The sequence below is a fragment of the Phocoena sinus genome, chromosome 7 (genome assembly GCF_008692025.1).
Source record: "Phocoena sinus isolate mPhoSin1 chromosome 7, mPhoSin1.pri, whole genome shotgun sequence".
Lineage (NCBI taxonomy): Eukaryota > Metazoa > Chordata > Mammalia > Artiodactyla > Phocoenidae > Phocoena > Phocoena sinus.
In genome coordinates, this window is record NC_045769.1 from 70,992,739 (window position 1) to 71,011,296 (window position 18,558).

General features: G+C 36.5%; 1 protein-coding gene across 14 annotated transcripts in view; it reads right to left on the reverse strand.

The window, feature by feature from the left end:
* The window catches only part of SLC4A10 (solute carrier family 4 member 10), a 329,883-nt gene that overhangs the window by 153,805 nt on the left and 157,520 nt on the right, over positions 1–18,558 (reverse strand). For 13 of the 14 annotated variants that reach the window (XM_032637995.1, XM_032637999.1, XM_032637996.1 and 10 more), the window contains one exon: positions 10,881–11,027. The exons of the other annotated variant lie outside the window; for it this stretch is intronic. In XM_032637995.1, coding sequence (XP_032493886.1) covers positions 10,881–11,027 — 147 coding nt within the window. The remainder of the gene's footprint in view (positions 1–10,880; positions 11,028–18,558) is intronic. 14 annotated transcript variants of the gene reach the window in all.

Genomic DNA, 18,558 nt, shown 5'->3' on the forward strand with positions numbered 1-18,558 from the left:
AGGTATTTTACTTATTTTTAAGATAGCCACTGAAAACATAGATCATTGTAATACAAACTGTAGCTAAGATTATGATAGATTAAGATAAGGTTCTGCTTCTGTATTTAGTAAAATATATAATGGAAATAAATTACAGCATGGAGAAAGCTGCACTAGGGAATAAGGGTCTCAGCCTCTTAGTATCCTTTTCTGGAATTTGTAGATACATCAAAAGACACCATTAAAAGAGTGAAAAGATAAGCCACAGGGCTTCCCTGGTGGCGCAGTGGTTGGGAGTCCACCTGCCGATGCAGGGGACACGGGTTCGTGCCCCGGTCCGGGAAGATCCCACATGCCGCGGAGCGGCTACCCACGAGCCATGGCTGCTGAGCCTGCACGTCCGAGGCCCATAACAGTGAGAGGCCCGCGTACAGCAAAAAAAAAATAAAATAAAATAAGCCACAAATGTGAGATAATTGAAACATGAAAAACCAACAAAAGATATGTCCATAATATATAAAGAACTTCTACAAATCAAAAAGAATAAATGATCCAATTAAAAAAGAAAAAAAAACCAAGCATAAGACCTGAATAGGCACTTCATAGAAGAGGCTATCCAAATGGCCAAAAAAGCGCATGCAAAGTTACACAACCTCACTGGTAATCAAGAAATGCAAATTAAGATAATGACATACCATTATGCCCTTCATTAGATGGTTAATGTTAACAGAATGAAATTGTCAAGTGGTAGTTAGAATGTAAAACAACATATGCTCTCACACTTTGCTGGTGAAAGTGTTAATACGTACCCTATTTTGGAAACTGTTTGGCATTACCTACTAAAGTTGAAATACACATATCTTATGACTCAGCAACAAATAATTTCATTCCTAGGTATGAGAAATGCATATGTGCACCAAGAGACATATACAAAAATGTTCACAGCACTGTTCTTCATAGTATCTCCAAAAATTAAATAACCTAAATTTTCATTAATAGTAGAATGCATGGTATATGCAAACAAATGAGCACTGTACAATAATGAAAACGAATAAACCAAAGCTGCAGCTAAAAACATTGGTGAATCCCACTAACAACACAATGTTGAACAACAGAGACACAAATACCTCCTGTATGACTTTGTTTATAAAAAGTTCAAAAACAGGGAAACATCCAATGTAAGAAAACAGACTAGAGATCCTTTTGGGGAGAAGGGAGAGAGTAGTGACTGGGAGGGAGGACAAAGGGGGTTTCTGGAGTGCTAGTCAAGACAATATTTACACAGATGTTTCTTTGTCATAAATCATTGAGCTGTACGTTTATGTTTTAACATTCACAAATACTTGTGTTATACTTTACATAAAATAATTTTTTAAAAAACTCATTGATATTCTTATATATCAGCCAATTGGGAGTTAAATAGGAACAGGAAGCTATCGCCATCAATAAACAGATTTGAAGTTATGTTTTCTGTATTTGCTTCATTCTTCCTAAAATGTGTACACAATTTATCATCTAAGAATGGAAAAATCCCAGGTCTAATTCAAGGGTTGTGCTAATTTATACAGTACCTTTGAGTACCATATTTTAAATAAGCATTTAGTAAAGTAGATGTCTTTAAGATTTATTTCTAGTGCTTATAGATTAATTATAATTTATATACTGTTGTCATCTCTCCTGTTACATTCTTTGTTGGGAGGCTGAGGAGAAAATTAACATTAAAGTGTTCTGAATTTCTCTCATTATCTTTTATATTTTCACTGACTTCAATCTAATGCTTCAAACTTACTTTTAAACAACTCAACCATGTTCCTGGTTGAAAATATAATTTAACATTATATAAGGTGAATGAAAGACAATATTAAAAATAACAAGTTGCAAAGTTTTAGCAGTATTCTGTTGTCAGGGAATTGATTACAGTAGGAAGAAAAATTAATCATCACAATCTTATACAAACAATTTTGTTAAGTGCAGTAACAAAAGTAGATTGAACTTATTTGCAGGCATCAAAAGTTTTGTATAATCAAAGTATCACCACCACCATAACGACACAGTCAAAAAGCTGGGTCTGGGCTTCCCTGGTGGCGCAGTGGTTTAGAGTCTGCCTGCCGATGCGGGGGACGCGGGTTCGTGCCCGGGTCCGGGAGGGTCCCGCATGCGCGGAGTGGCTGGGCCCGTAAGCCATGGCCGCTGAGCCTGCGCGTCCGGAGCCTGTGCTCCACAGCAGGAGAGGCCACAGCAGTGAGAGGCCTGCGTACCGCAAAAAAAAAAAAAAAAAAAAAAAAGCTGGGTCTATCTTTGGACTAACCTAGAAATCACATTCCAACCATGGGATCTGGTGGACTAGACCCAGCCATTGCTAAGCCTGTGACATGAGCATAATCTCTTTGGCTACAGTAAGGCCTGTTCAGTTTTCCCTGGATGCAGCACTGATACAACCAGGTTCCTAACAACACTGCCTTACATGATTGGGTCATATTATAAAGTGGGATTCTGTGGATGTTTCTCATATATTGGAATGACAACATTTTTGAGTGCCAAAATTCAAACATTTACGCTAAAATCTTTTTGTTAAATTGATCCTTGCTCCAGAAATATAGGTCCAAATTATTCCGTTTCTTCATAATCCCATACTCCAATTTACAGTATAAAAGCTCCAGGATCCCAGCAGAGGAACCTGATACTTCCTTACATTCTCCTCTATCTCATACCTCTTTGAAGTTGAATTCTTTATAATTTTAAAGCACCTGTAGGAATGACTTGCAAAGATTTTCTTTGAAATCTTTCCAAGTACAATAAGTATTTCTTAAGTAGTCAGAAATTTTCTTCGAAGGCTTCAGCATAGTAATCCCATATATTCACACTATGCTGAGTATCAAAGTCCAAATCAAGTGGGATGGTGTTCATAACATGGTTTCAGTCTCAGCATGTAACTGAGTACTTGATTATCAAGGCACTTAAACTGACTGTGGAATAGGAACATAGGCAGATTATTAGTCCTGAAGAAACTTTAAAAAGTGAAATATAGGAGGTTCTACTGCTTAGCGACTATTAGGGTGCCAAACCTTTGTCCCTGATAAAACAGATCTTAGGTCTAAATGGCAATAAAGATACTCAGATGGTTGGTGGAGGAAGGAAAAGGTGGCATCCAAAAATAGTGGCTGACACATCAGTGGCAGAATCTGGGCTACCTGGCTTATTGCCAAGTTTCCCAAGTAAAGAGGCAGGACTTTCTTAAGATAGATCAATGGCTCTTGATCCTAGCTGGATACTAAATCACCTGGGATACTTTTAAAAAATACCATGACCTAGGAAAATACCCAAGATTAATTAAATAAAAGCCTTTGAGCATCAATATTTTTTAAAAGCTCCTCAGATGAGTCTAACATACAACAAGATTTGACAATATTCTAGAGTTTGTCCAATTTTAATGTGCATGTAAGTTACCAAAAGTTATTGTTAATACAAGGATTCTGATTCATGCGATCTGGGATGGGGCCTGAGATTCTGCGTTTCTAACAAGCTCACATGTGATGCTAATATTGCTGGCTCATGGACCACACTTCTTTTCTTTTTAAAATTTAACATTCTTTATTCGATAAGAACATTTTAAAATTCTCTTTTCTTCTACTTAATCCCTTGTTATTGAGTCCCAGCCTTTCAGCTGACTCTGACCTATTATCTTTATAAAGAGCAGTAGTATAAATGTTTTTGACCATGAACGCCATTACATAGTTTGCACCATCATTCTTCATATCCTTACCACTCCCTTTTGTTTTAGTCCAGCCAGTTCTCCCACTTCTGCTACTTGAGTCCAAACATAATAGGTATTTGTGCTATTCCTGCTCCAGTGTCTTTCATTTTTTTAAACATCTTTATTGGAGTATTATTGCTTTACAATGTTGTGTTAGTTTCTGCTGTATAGCAAAGTGAATCAGCTATATGTATACACATATCCCCATATCCCCTCCCTCTTGCGTCTCCCTCCCACGCTCCCTACCCCACCTCTCTAGGTGGTCACAAAGCACCGAGCTGATCTCCCTGTGCTATGTGGCTGCTTCCCACTAGCTATCTATTTTACATTTAGTAGTGTATATATGTCAATGCTATTCTCTCACTTCATCCCAGCTTACCCTAACCCCTCCCCGTGCCCTCAAGACCATTCTCTACTTCGGCATTTTTATTCCTGTCCTGCCCCTAGGTTCGTCAGAACCACTTTTTTTTTTTTAGAATCCATATATATGTGTTAGCATACAGTATTTGTTTTTCTCTTTCACTTCACTCTGTATGACAGACTCTAGGCCCATCCACCTCACTACAAATAACTCAATTTTGTTTCTTTTAATGACTTAGTAATATTCCATTGTATATATGTGCCACATCTTATTTATCCATTCATCTGTAGATGGAAACTTAGGTTGCTTCCATGTCCTGGCTATTGTAAATAGAGCTGCAATGAACATTGTGGTACATGACTCTTTTTGAATTATGGTTTTCACAGGGTATATGCCAAGTAATGGGATTGCTGAGTAATATGGTAGTTCTAGTTTTAGTTTTTTAAGGAAGCTCCATACTGTTCTCCATAGTGGCTGTATCAATTTACATTCCCACCAACAGTGCAAGAGGCTTCCCTTTTCTCCACACCCTCACTAGCATTTATTGTTTGTAGATTTTTTGATGAAGGCCATTCTGACTAGTGTGAGATGATACCTCATTGCAGTTTTGATTTGCATTTCTCTAATGATTAGTGATGTTGAGCATCCTTTTATGTGTTTGCTGGCAATCTGTATATCTTCTTTGGAGAAATGTCTATTTAGGTCTTCTGCCCATTTTGGGATTGGGTTGTTTGTTTTTTTTGATATTCAGCTGCATGAGCTGCTTGTATATTTGGAGATTAATCCTTTGTCAGTTGCTTCATTTGCAAATATTTTCTCCCATTCTGAGGGTTGTCTTTTCGTCTTGTTTATGGTTTCCTTCGCTGTGCAAAAGCTTTTAAGTTTCATTAGGTTCCATTTGTTATTTTTGTTTTAATTTCCATTTCTCTCAGAAGTGGGTCAAAAAGGATCTTGCTGTGATTTATGCCATAGAGTGTTCTGCCTAAGTTTTCCTCTACGAGGTTTATAGTGTCTGGCCTTACATTTAGGTCTTTAATCCATTTTGAGTTTATTTTTCTGTATGGTGTTAGGGAGTGTTCTAATTTCATTCTTTTACATGTAGCTGTCCAGTTTTTCCAGCACCACTTATTGAAGAGGCTGTCTTTTCTCCATTGTATATTCTTGCCTCCTTTATCAAAGATAAGGTGACCACATGTGCGTGGGTTTATCTCTGGGCTTTATATCCTGGTCCATTGATCTATATTTCTGTTTTGTGCCTACTGGCACAAAATCAACATACTGTCTTGATTACTGTAGCTTTATAGTATAGTCTGAAGTCAGGGAGCCTGATTCCTCCTGCTCCGTTTTTCTTTCTCAAGATTGCTTTGGTTATTCAGGGTCTTTTGTGTTTCCAAACAAATTGTGAAATTTTTGTTCTAGTTCTGTGAAAAATGCCATTGGTAGTTTGATAGGGATTGTATTGAATCTGTAGATTGCTTTGGGTAGTATCGTCATTTTCACAATGTTCATTCTTCTAATCCAAGAACATGGTATATCTATCCATCTGTTTGTATCATCTTTAATTTCTTTCATCAGTGTCTCGTAGTTTTCTGCATACAGGTCTTTTGCCTCCTTAGGTAGGTTTATTCCTAGGTATTTTATTATTTTTGTTGTAGTGGTAAATGGGAAATGTTTCCTTAATTTCTCTTTCAGAGTTTTTGTCATTAGTGTATAAGAATGCAAGAGATTTCTGTGCATCAATTTTGTATCCTGCTACTTTACCAAATTCATTGATTAGCTCTAGTAGTTTTCTGGTGGCATCTTTAGGATTCTCTATGTAGAGTATCATGTCATCTGGAAACAGTGACAGATTTACTTCTTCTTTTCTGATTTGGATTCCTTTTGTTTCTTTTTCTTCTCTGATTGCTGTGGCTAAAACTTCCAAAACTGTGTTGAATAATCATGGTGAGAGTGGGCAACCTTGTCTTTTTCCTGATCTTAGAGGAAATGGTTTCAGTTTTTCGCCATAGAGAACAATGTTGTCTATGGGTTTGTCATATACGGCCTTTATTATGTTGAGGTAGGTTCCCTCTATGCCTGGAGAGTTTTTACCATAAATGGGTGTTGAATTTTGTCAAAAGCTTTTTCTGCATCTATTGAGATTATCATATGGTTTTTATCCTTCAGTTTGTTAATATGGTGTATCACACTGATTGATTTGCATATATTGAAGAATCCTTGCATTCCTGGAATAAACCCCACTTGATCATGGTGTATGATCCTTTTAATGTGCTGTTGGATTCTCTTTCCTAGTATTTGGTTGAGGATTTTTGCATCTATGTTCATCAGAGATATTGGCCTGTAGTTTTCTTTTTTTTGTGACATCTTTTTCTGGTGGTGGTATCAGGGTGATGGTAGCCTCATAGAATGAGTTTGGGAGTGTTCCTCTCTCTGCTATATTTTGGAAGAGTTTGAGAAGGATAGGGGTTAGCTCTTCTCTAAATGTTTGATAGAATTCACTTGTGAAGCCATCTGGTCCTGGGCTTTTGTTTGTTGGAAGATTTTTAATCACAGTTTCAGTTTCAGTGCTTGTGATTGGTCTGTTCATATTTTCTATTTCTTCCTGATTCAGTCTTGGCAGGTTGTGCATTTCTAAGAATTTGTCCATTTCTTCCAGGTTGTCCATTTTATTGGCATAGCGTTGCTTGTAGTAATCTCTCATGATCTTTTGTATTTCGGCAGTGTCAGTTGTTACTTCTCCTTTTTCAATTCTAATTCTGTTGATTTGAGTCTTCTCCCTTTTTTTCCTGATGAGTCTGGCTAATGGTTTATCGATTTTGTTTATCTTCTCAAAGACCCAGCTTTTAGTTTTATTGATCTTTGCTATTGTTTCCTTCATATCTTTTTCATTTATTTCTGATCTGATATTTATGACTTCTTTCCTTCTGCTAATTCTAGAGTTTTTTGTTGTTCTTTCTCTAACTGCTTTAGATGTACAGTAAGGTTGTTTATTTGAGCTGTTTCTTGTTTCTTGAGGTAGGATTGTATTGCTATAAGCTTCCCTCTTAAACTGCTTTTGCTGCACCCCATAGGTTTTGGGTCATCATGTTTTCATTGTCATTTGTTTCTAGGTTTTTTTGATTTCCTCTATGATTTCTTCAGTGATCTCTTGGCTATTTAGTAGCATATTGTTTAGACTCTATGTGTTTGTATTTTTTACAGTTTTTTTCCTGTAATTGATACCTAGTCTCATAGCATTGTGATGGTCCACACTTTGAATAGCAAAGTTTCTAGAACACTGGATCTCAACCTTGCTTGCACATTTGAATCACCTGGGGTATTTTTTTTTTTAAGAAGATGTTGTGGGTAGGAGTTTATTAATTTATTTTATTTATTTTTGCTGTGTTGGGTCTTCGTTTCTGTGTGAGGGCTTTCTCTAGTTGTGGCAAGCGGGGGTCACTCTTCATTGCGCTGTGCGGGCTTCTCAGTGTCATGGCCTCTCTTGTTGAGGAGCACAGGCTCCAGATGCGCAGGCTCAGTAGTTGTGGCTCACAGGCCTAGTTACTCTGCGGCATGTGGGATCCTCCCAGACCAGGGCTCGAACCCGTGTCCCCTGCATTAGCAGGCAGATTCTCAACCACTGCCCCACCAGGGAAGCCCTGGGGTATTTTTTTAAAAGTACCTATGCTTGGGTCCCACCCACAGAGATTCTGACTGGTATGGGATTTGGCCATCAAAATGTTTTTAAATCTCCCAGGTGTAGCCAAGGTTGAGAACCACTGTTCTAGAAAAACTGACATAATGTATCCAGCTATGGAAAAAAAGAATAACGTGACAGAGGCAGAAGGAACAAGCTTATTTTTGTTTGTTTACTAAATATTTCTAAGTTAATGTGAATGCCACTTATTTTCTCAAATATTAGAAGTATTTAAGAAACTCAAAGTAACCATTAAAGCTTATTCCAACAGATATTCCATTCCCAGAGTCTAAGAGGGAATCTCCCCTAACTATAAACAGATGAAGCTGGAGTAAGAGAAATCTACCCAGTTGTGTCTTTGTTATATTCCCAGACTCTACTTCATGAAACAAAAAACCCTGAAAATGTGGGGGACACTTTCACACCTCCTCTTCTGCCCACTGACTCAGAGATGATCATCCTTCTATCATGCTGGTGCAGGATACCCAGAGTACTTTTCTTTACACACTCCCATCAATCATTCTACCTCTGGCAGAAGTACATGATATTTGGGGAAGTTTGATGCCCATAATTATACACAGCAATGGAGACGAAGAACACACTAATGGCAGTGCCTCTCTAAGCCGCCTTAGGATATAGCTGGACACACATAGTATGGATATATTTTGCCTTGGAAAGTAAAAAGAAGTATTTTCTTTTTCTTGGTGAGTAAAAAGAAAAAAACTGGCAGCCTGTAAAAATACTATAAATCAAAGGAAAGTCAAAATAATCTTTATGGCCCAAAAGAAGATGATACCTCTGCAAATTATCTACTTCAGAATCAAAAGAAAATGTCCAGAACTACTGGGAATCATCAATAGACTAAAAACACAGACTCTATCAAGCAGGAAAAACAAACACTAATTAGGAAAGGACAGGAGGAAATGTAAAGAAAATCAGATGAGATAAGAAAGAAACTTAAAACTAAAGATGCAACGGCAAAATCAAAACCCCCAATTGAAGTAGTAAAATGCAGAATCAATACTGCAGATAATCAAATGAATAACGAGAGACTAACTTTAAGCTACCAAAAAAAGGACAACAAGCAGATATCATAAATCCAACATGCAGATATAATTCACAAAGAAGAGACCAAAGTAAGTAGAACAGAATCAGACAGGAAAATATTCTCTCAGTGGAAAAATATCAGTGTATGCAGACTGGAAATGCTTTTTAACATACTCACCATTAGGCCTATCTTAGCAAGTTTTCTTAAATAGAGGGACACAAAAAATTGTCTATAAGCATCCAAGCTTAAAAGACATAAACTTAAAAAATGAAAAAACAGAGAGACTACAAATTTCTCTTCAATACTTAGCAAAACCAGATATTAAATAAAGCAATGTCTATAGAGTATTAAAAGTAAAATTGTTCCCCCAAACTTCATATGCTAACTTACCTTATATCTGAATACAACTGAATGGGGAAATGTGGGTTTGAGGCAGTTGGAAGGATAGATGATGAGAATAATCAAGTTGAGAAGAAGTCAACTAGATTATAAATTGTGTAAATTTCAAGGTGGGACGGAATAGGAGATAAACATAATTGAAAAGAAAACTTCCTTATTGCATTATGAGGAAAAAACAGTTGCAGATGTAGGCATATGTTTATGTTTGTATGTTTAACAGGAGGGAAGTTGAGTGAATTCTTGCTGGTGACATATTTTCCTTTTGAAGTAGAAAGTATCTGCTAGGTGACTGTGAAAGGGGGGTGTTGGAGAATGGTGAAGAAGATTGAAAAATACTTATTTCAAAAATTGAAAACATTCAATAGAGTTGGGAGGTGTTGAAGGTCCACTTGAGTAATGAATTTATTTATTTACTTTTTGGGTCTTTTTTTTTTTCTTTCTTGGCCACAACATGAGGCTTGAGGGATATTAGTTCTCTGACCAGGGATCGAACCCGGCCCCGGGAGTGAAAGTGCCAAGTCCTAACCACTGGACCGCCAGGGAATTTCTACTTGAGTAATGAACTTAAATGGTTACAACCTGCCCTGTTGAATGACTATGTCCTGCAGAGCATGCCTACTTGGGAAGGCAGGGAGAAAGTAGGGACATGGAAGAACCTAACATCAATCTGGTTTTTAAATGGGGGTAAAGGTATGAATAAAACTAAAACAGGGAAATTAAGGTATTTAGGATATTAGCAAAAGTACTACTAAAATTATAGGGTATGAAATCAGAATAGGATCAGGAAATAAAGATAACATGGATAGAAAAAAAAGTAGAGAGGTCAAGTAGTTGAACAAGCAAGTAAGGAGTGAAGCTGTGGTCAGAGAGCAAAATGAATGAGTAAGTGAACAAGGTGCAGTGAAGGAGGTCATAGGACGTGGGAAGGTCAGGAAACTGAAAGTCAGGTTCTTAATTATGTCATGTACATAGGCTCTCACGGCACTCAGGAATTGTTAACAACTTCCATATCACTATACTTTGATATTCTATATATAGCTGACCCTTGAACAATGTGGGGATTAGGGGCACTGACCCTCTTCACAGTTGAAAATCCATGTATAATTTATAGTCAGTTGTATCCGGTTCCACCATCCATGGATTCAGCCAACCACAGATAATGTAGTGCTGTAGTATTTACTATTGAAAAAATTCATGTATAAGTAGACCCTCCCAGCTCAAACCTGTGTTGTTCAAGGGTCAATTGTATACTTTTAAAGGAAGAATATTCAAAACAGTAGAAAGTTCACATCCTAAGAGTGAAATTCAGAGAGCATCTACAATAGTGTAACTGGGAGCTTAATAAAAGCATTTCCCCTTGGATTTTCAAACTACTTAGAGCAATGACTATTATTTGTACAAATTGTCATGAGTTAATACAGCTAAGTTCTACTACTTAAGTGTATTTCCTCCATCACAAAACTAAGCCAGTCCTCACCTTCACAAAGCAGATGCACAAGAGAAAAATAAAGATTAAACATTCTCTCTCCCACTTCTCCCCAATCTGCCCAAATCTTTTATAAAGGTATAAACAACTTTATGAGTATTACTGCTAATTATGGAGTGTACAAACAAGTATAATATTACAATCATAAATTTAATTAAAACAAAGAGACATTCTTACCAAAGGAAGGTGACTCCCTGCCATCCTCTAGTCCCGAATCTCTCTCTCTGTCTCTCTTTCTGTGTTTATGACCACGATGCCTGTGACGTCGATGGCTTTTTCTTCCTCCCAGGGGCACATGAACTCCAATAAATAGTGTCCGATGACCTTCATCAGAAGTAAATACACAAATTAAACTCTAAATTATTCTAAGGCACAGAAGATGATTATTTACATGTTAATGGAAACCCAATCCAATTCAATTCAGGAAATAGTTTTTGAGTATTTATAATGTGATAAACTTGGGGCTTGGCATTGTACTTTGGTACACAGGTCTATCATAAACACCTACAATACTAATTATTTGGTTATACTATATTTTATAACCACCATTAATTTATTAGCTATCATAATAATCTCTCTGTGTCTATTCCCCATAGTTTATAATTATACTTCTTTCATTAACATTTTTTTTTTGTTCTATATTCTCCCTACACTCAACTAACTCGTTATCTCACCAGTTCCCTTCCCTTCATGGTTAACTCTGTGAAACAATCACTATCTCTAATAAAACAGATTTCACCAAGGTCCTAGTAATGCCAAATCCCATAGGAGTTTTTTTCAGCTCTATTGTTTCTTTCTGTGGCACTTGATACCATTGACCATTCTTTTCTCTATGATTTAAATTTCTCTTGGTCTTCCTCCTCCTTTTTTCTTTTCTTCTCATATTGGTTTCCTTTCCTGGCTTTTCTTCTATTTATTCATTCAAGATTGGGATCCCTAGGACTTGACACCAGATCTTTTTCTTAGACTGCAGACTTATATATCCATCCATCCACCTATTAGACATATTTACCTAAACATCCCTCCCACAGGCATGTCAAAGTCAACATGTCCATGGAACTCATCCTTTTCTTTGTCCTCCAAGTAACTATCATCTATCTCAGTAAATGCATCATCTATCCAGTCATCTCAAAGCACATCCAATTTGTCACTAGGTCCTCTTTTACATCTCTTGAATCCATGCTCTCTTTGATATCCCTAGTGCTGCTGTCTTAATTTGGACCCTCATGTCTCACCAGGACTATTAGAACATTCTCCCTAGCATTATCTTTTCTAATTCCATTCTTGTCCCACTTAATCCATCCTGAATATTGATGGCTTTTTTTTTTCCAAAATGCAAATCTGCCTACATTACTTCCCTGCTTTAAACTCATTCATTGCTTTCTGGGTTTATAGGATAAAGGATAAAGTTTTTATCCTTAAACTTTATAGGATAAAGTTTTTTACTCTATAAAGCCAAACAATATCTGACATCTGCCTATTTCTCCAGGCAGGCTTCTAAATCCACTCTGCCACACATACTATAAGCCAGTGTGTGCCCTTTCATTCCTGAATTGCCAGGTGTTCTAAAGTCTCTCTTTTACTTAATGCTGTTCTTATTCTTCCAACTGTATGAAATATCTTTGACTTTCCTGATTATCTGATGCATACCTAACTCACCTCCCAAGTCTCAGTTCAAGGATTATGCGATCTATGAAATTTTGCATACCTCCTCAGTCTAAATACAGATGACCATTTTCCTGCTTAGGATCCTCTAGTGCTTAATCATATACACCAAAGCACAATAACCCTTGATTGTAGTTGTTTGCTTACAAGTAGCTTTCTTATGAATCTTCCTTGGGGAAGGCCCATGTGTTAGTCGTTTTGTATCTTTAGCACCTTGCACAGTGCCTGGCATACAGCAGATGCCTAACAAATGTTTACTGAAATGAACAACTTAATTGAGTGGTACTGTGCTAGGTATCAGGGATACAAATATGAATAAGACATTATTTTATTCTTACAAATCAACAGGTTTCAGCCTTTCCAACTTATGTAAAAAGTGGCATTCACAGTGTGATATATTGCTCTGGGTGTCCTCTAGACATATGTATTAGAATCAGCGAGAAGATGTGAACCCATCCCCCCAAACAGACATGCATTAATCTATATACTTGACAAAATTGCAAATTTCCAACATCATTATTTTAAAAGAACTTGGACAATCTAAAATATATACAGAAAAACTTGAAAGAAAAATAACCAGCATTATTTACAATTGCCAAGATATGGAAGCAACCTACATGTCCATCAACAGATGAATGGCTAGAGATGTGAGATATATATATATATATATATATATATATATATATTTACAAACATAATATTGAACAAAAATATATATAATTCCTTTTTTAAGATTTAAAAATAGAATAACTAAAATACATTGTTCAAGGATGCATGCACAGCATGCACACTCAATACAAAAGTCAGAATATTTGTTATTTCTGGCATAAAGAAGAATAGGCGTTGTGACTGGGGAGAGGCACATGAGGAGCTTCTGGGGTGCTAAAAGTGTTCTGTTTCATAATACAAGTTTTTGCTTTAAAAATGTTTATTAAACTTTGTACATAAGCTTTCTGCACTTTTCTGGATGTATGCTTCATTTCACAATTTAAAAAAATTTTAAAGAAACCAAAGGAAAAGAGTTTTAAGACGGGTTCAGTTACCAGTTTATATGCTATAAAGGAGTCAAACAAGATTAATACTAAAAATTTGCCATTACAGTTACAAATTAATATTTATCTGTAACTTTCTTGAGATCAGTTTCAGTGGATAGGGAAATGGATAAAAATTGAGGAAGTTTAGACAGTGACTATTTCCTAGAGCTAAACTTTAAAGATTGCAGAGGTTTCTAACAATTACTAATTAAGATAACCATTCCTGGACAGACAAATGTAAGGAGCACCATGCACCAGGCTGGCAAGTCCAGAGGGTCTGCTTGGGAATAGTGAATATTGCCTTTGTTTGTGGAATGTGAATCTGATGGGCAATTGCCAGAAGTAACATCCTAAGAAGTTGCCAAGTCAAGGTAAAAATAAACAATCTGAAAAACTATATCCAAATATATTCAGATAGGAAGAGGATGCCAAGACAACACAGCTGAACTCATGTCTTGAGAACATTAAATGCAAGGAAGACTAGCCTGAAGGAATTTCCTGAGGCAGAATCTTGCAGAGCTGGTTAAAAAGTAAAGACTCATTTGGCTAAATACTATGAGTATAATTGCTGGATTATATGGAAAGCTTATGCTTAGCTTTGTTAAAAACTATCAGACTATCTTCCAAAGTGGCTGTACCATTTTGCATTCTGGGAGCAAAGAATGAGAGTTCCTGTTGTACCACATCCTTGCCAACATTTGGTGATGTCAATGTTTTGGATTTTAGCCATTCTAATAGATGTGTAATGGTATCTCATTGTTTTAATTTGCAATTTCCTAATGACACATGATGTTGAGCATCTTTTCATATGCTTATTTACCACCTGTATATCTTCTTGGCTGTGATGTCTGTTCAGATCTTTTCCTATTTTGTAATTGGATTATTTGTTTTCTTATTGTTGAATTTTAAGAGTTCTTTGTGTATTTTGGATAACAGCCCTTCATTAGGTATATTTTGCAAGAGTATTCTCCCAGTCTGTGGCTTATCTTTTCAATCCTATAACAGTGTCTTTCACAGAGCAGAAGTTTTAATTTTAAAGAAGTTCAATTTATCAATTTTTCTTTCATGGATTGTGCCGTATGATGCTGTATATAAAAAGTCATCACCAAACTCAAGGTCACCTAGATTTTCTCCTATGTTATCTTCTAGAAGTTGTATAATTTTGTTTTACCTTTAGGTAAATGATTACCTTTCAGTTAATTTTTGTGAAAGGTGTAAGATCTGTGTCTAGATCCTAATCTAAATACTAATTTCCTCACTAGGCATTTGTCCCAGTGAGTTGAAAACTAATGCCCACACAAAAACCTGCACATAAATGTTTGTAGAAGCTTTATTCATAATTGTCAAAAAATGGGAAACAACCAAGATGTCCTTTAATAGGTGAATGAATAAACAAACTGTACATCCATACAATGGAGTATTAATAAACAACAACGAAAAAAGACATGGAGGAACCTTAAATGCATATTCATGAGTGAAAGAAGTCAATGAAAAAGCTACATGCTCTAAAATGTTAACCAGTATATGACATTCTGGAAAGGGTAGAACTATAGAGACAATTTAAAATATCAGAGATTCTAAGGGTTCAAGGAGTGGGGCTAGGGATGAATAGGTGGAGCACGGGGCATTTTAAGAGAAGTGACACTACACTGTATGATACTGTAATGGTAGATATGAAATATTATACATTTGTCAAAACCCATAGGAATACAAAAAAAGAGTAAATCCAAATGTCAACTATGGAGTTGAGTAATAATAATCTATTAATATTGTTTCATCAATGGTAACAAATGTACTACACTAATGCAAAATATTTATAATAGGGAAACTACGTGCAGGGGAGAAAAGGGGCATATGGGAACTCTGTACTTTCTGTGCAATCTCCCCAAACCTAAAACTGCTCTAAAAAGTAAAGTCTTTTAATTTTTAAAAAAACTGTGTTTTCATGGTCATATATTTCAGGAAAATTTGTAAATATAAGATACCTTTGTGGTGGCGGGGGCACTTGTGTGTCTGTGAACATTTTTGGGAAACTAAGAGGAAACAGAATTGGAGATATGTTTAGGTTGGGTTTAAAGGAACATATTTATGTGATTCACAATCACTTCCATATATGAGTAAATTATTGTTAGCTATCCTGACTATCCTAAAGTAGAAATAGTTTCCAGTGGTCTAGTACCCACTGTGATAAAGTCACCTGACATTGTGCCACAAATGTTCAGGGCTGAAGCGGTGTGACAATATGCAAAGGAATCACAATTTGCCTAGTATTGGAAATATGTGGACAGTGGAAAAGAAGCAAAGTTTCATTTGCATAGGGCCAGAGTTAGTCTTTGGAAAATTCTTCCAAATCTTCAGGTAATATATGCAAGAAGCTTGACAGAAGTTTTAAATTTTAAGACAACTCTGAAAATTTTCATGAAATTGTAAATAAGTTGTAAAGATGAAAAAAACCTTTCTAGACTATAATTAATTAAAAATTTTAATTAATCATGATAAAGACAGAATTAATTTTTCATATTCTCAACAGAAAATAATATTTTAAAATCCTTGACATTAAAGGTCAATAATGTAGGGGGAAAATATTACAGAGGTATGTCAGGAAGTTATGTTACAGAGGTATGTCAGGAAGTTATTTAAAATATTATGCTATTTCTCCAAATGTTATGATTTTGTGCTATTTATCAGTTTCCAAATAAGTATTTGTTTTGATTTTTCTCATTAAAAATAAATATTCTGGGCTTCCCTGGTGGCGCAGTGGTTGAGAGTCCGCCTGCCGATGCAGGGGACGCGGGTTCGTGCCCCGGTCCGGGAGGATCCCGCATGCCGCGGAGCTGCTGGGCCCGTGAGCCATGGCTGCTGGGCCTGTACATCTGGAGCCTGTGCTCCACAGCGGGAGAGGCCGCAGCAGTGAGAGGCCCGCGTACCACAAATAAATAAATAAATATTCACCTTTGTACATAATTTGAATTCTTTCTTAGAGAACCCCCAAAATTGCATAAGCTTCAGGCCCCACAAAGCCTAAATCTGTCCCTAATATGACTTATGTGTGGGCAGCTCCCAATTTTCTATCTCCAGCTCAAACCTCTTTTCCAAACTCCAAGCTGGCTTACCCATCAGCTTACCTGACACCTCCACTGCATGTCTAAAAGACATCTCAAAATCAACAAGTTCAGGACTAAACTCCTAATCTTACCCAGCCCAACCCCCTCCAATAAATTGCTCCCTCCCAATCTTGTCCACCTCAATTGATGGTAAAACATTTTTCTAGTTACTCAGAACAAAAACCTTGGAATCACTTTAGACTTCTCTTTTTCTCTTAAGCCTACAACCAATCCATCAGAAACTCTGTTGGAACAACTTTCAAAATATATCCAAAATTTGTCTGCTTATTATTTCACTTCACCGCTCTGGTCAGGGCCATATGACACCTAACCTGAATTACTGCATTAGCCTCCAGACAGGTCTTCTTGAGTCTACATTAGCCCCTACAATCTGTCCTAAACACAGCAGCCAGTGTGGCCCTCTGAAAAGACAAGTCAGATTATGTCATTCCTCAGCTAAACCTTCTAATGTTACCCTATTTCACTCAAAGAAAAGGCCAAGGTTTCCCTAATGCTCTATGAGGTCCTCTGCGATCTGCATGTCTCATTCCTGTCATCTCTTCCATCTACTCTCCTGCTGGTCTCCCCATCACTCCACTTCACTCTAGCCATACTGGCTTCCTTGGCATTCCCACTGCCACCCAGGAACTTACCATAGTAAGTTTTTTACTTATTATGCTTAGTGTTTAATTTCTAGCTTCTCCCCACAGTTTTTAACTTTCAGAACAGCAGCGATTTTTAACTTGTTCATTGATGTATCCCAAGTATCTAGAACAGTGCTTGATAGTTCTTGGTACTTAATAAAATTTTATTGTGCATATAAATCTTCACACAGAGATGATACTTTAAGTAAAATACATAGACAATAGACGTAATGATGCATTATGCTACTAAATACACTAAGAGACTTAAGAATGGAAACAAAGCTAATGGCCACAAATTTCATAGCAACAATACTGAAATTGCCACAATTTAGGGCTATGAAACTACAGAGAAAATATTTTCATATTTCTGTATGGGTAGAGACTTATAAAGCAAAGAAAACTGGAACCTGGGTTAAAGGACAAGCTTTGGAAGTTAAAGGTTGACTGAATAGATAGAGACCTTCAAAGAGATAGATACTTACCACCCAGATTTACAGGTTCACATTTCAAAAGATAATAAAGCCCCAGAGCTACTGGTTTGTATTCCAAAGGGTTTAACTGGGGACCTTCCCCTTGTCTTCCCTGCTATTTGTTTACATAAGGGAGGAAAGATTGCCCTGTCTCTCAAGGGTGGAAACGAGACAGCTATATAGCAGTTCCTATATAAATTCCCAGATTCATAATTTTGGGGCTCCCTTCCTGTGCATATAACCTCCTAGTTCTCATCACATCACCCTGAAGGGGACGAATGGGGCATGTGGTTATTGCTGTAAGAAATAATAACAGTTCTCCTTTGATCCAGAAACCTCATCCTTGCTTTTAGGACAAATTAAATAAATATATGTATTAAAAATTTATCAATATGTTTAGGAGATTTTCTACAAAGATTATATGAGATAATATAACTGGTATAAAATATTGAACATGGCGCCTGTCACATGATAGACACTTGCGCTTGTGTTAGTTCCCTTCCCCCTTCAAGCTGCTCACCTTCAGAGGCTTAAAGAAGAATGAAGGCAAAATAAAATTTCCTATCCTATTTCATTGTCTTCCTGCTTTTCTATACATTGCCAACTTTTCTAAGCCCAACTATAATAACCCTGGCCTAAGGAATTAGAGAATCACCTTAGATCCTGTGGAAAACAGTATACAAATAACATTGCCAGGTTAAGGTTATCATAAAATTTACCTACACTATTATATCCAAAATTTAATAGACGTCACTTAAAAACATAAAGAATTCAAGAAACAATGATAAATGTCATGGTTCTGAAATGAATTGACAATTATTAAACCTAACTGGAATTATTTTTCAAGATTATATAGGGAACAATTTTTATTTTATAGTAAATAAAGACCAAAAATTTAGTTTAAAGAAGGAATCTTTTCAAATGAGCATTTCTTAAAT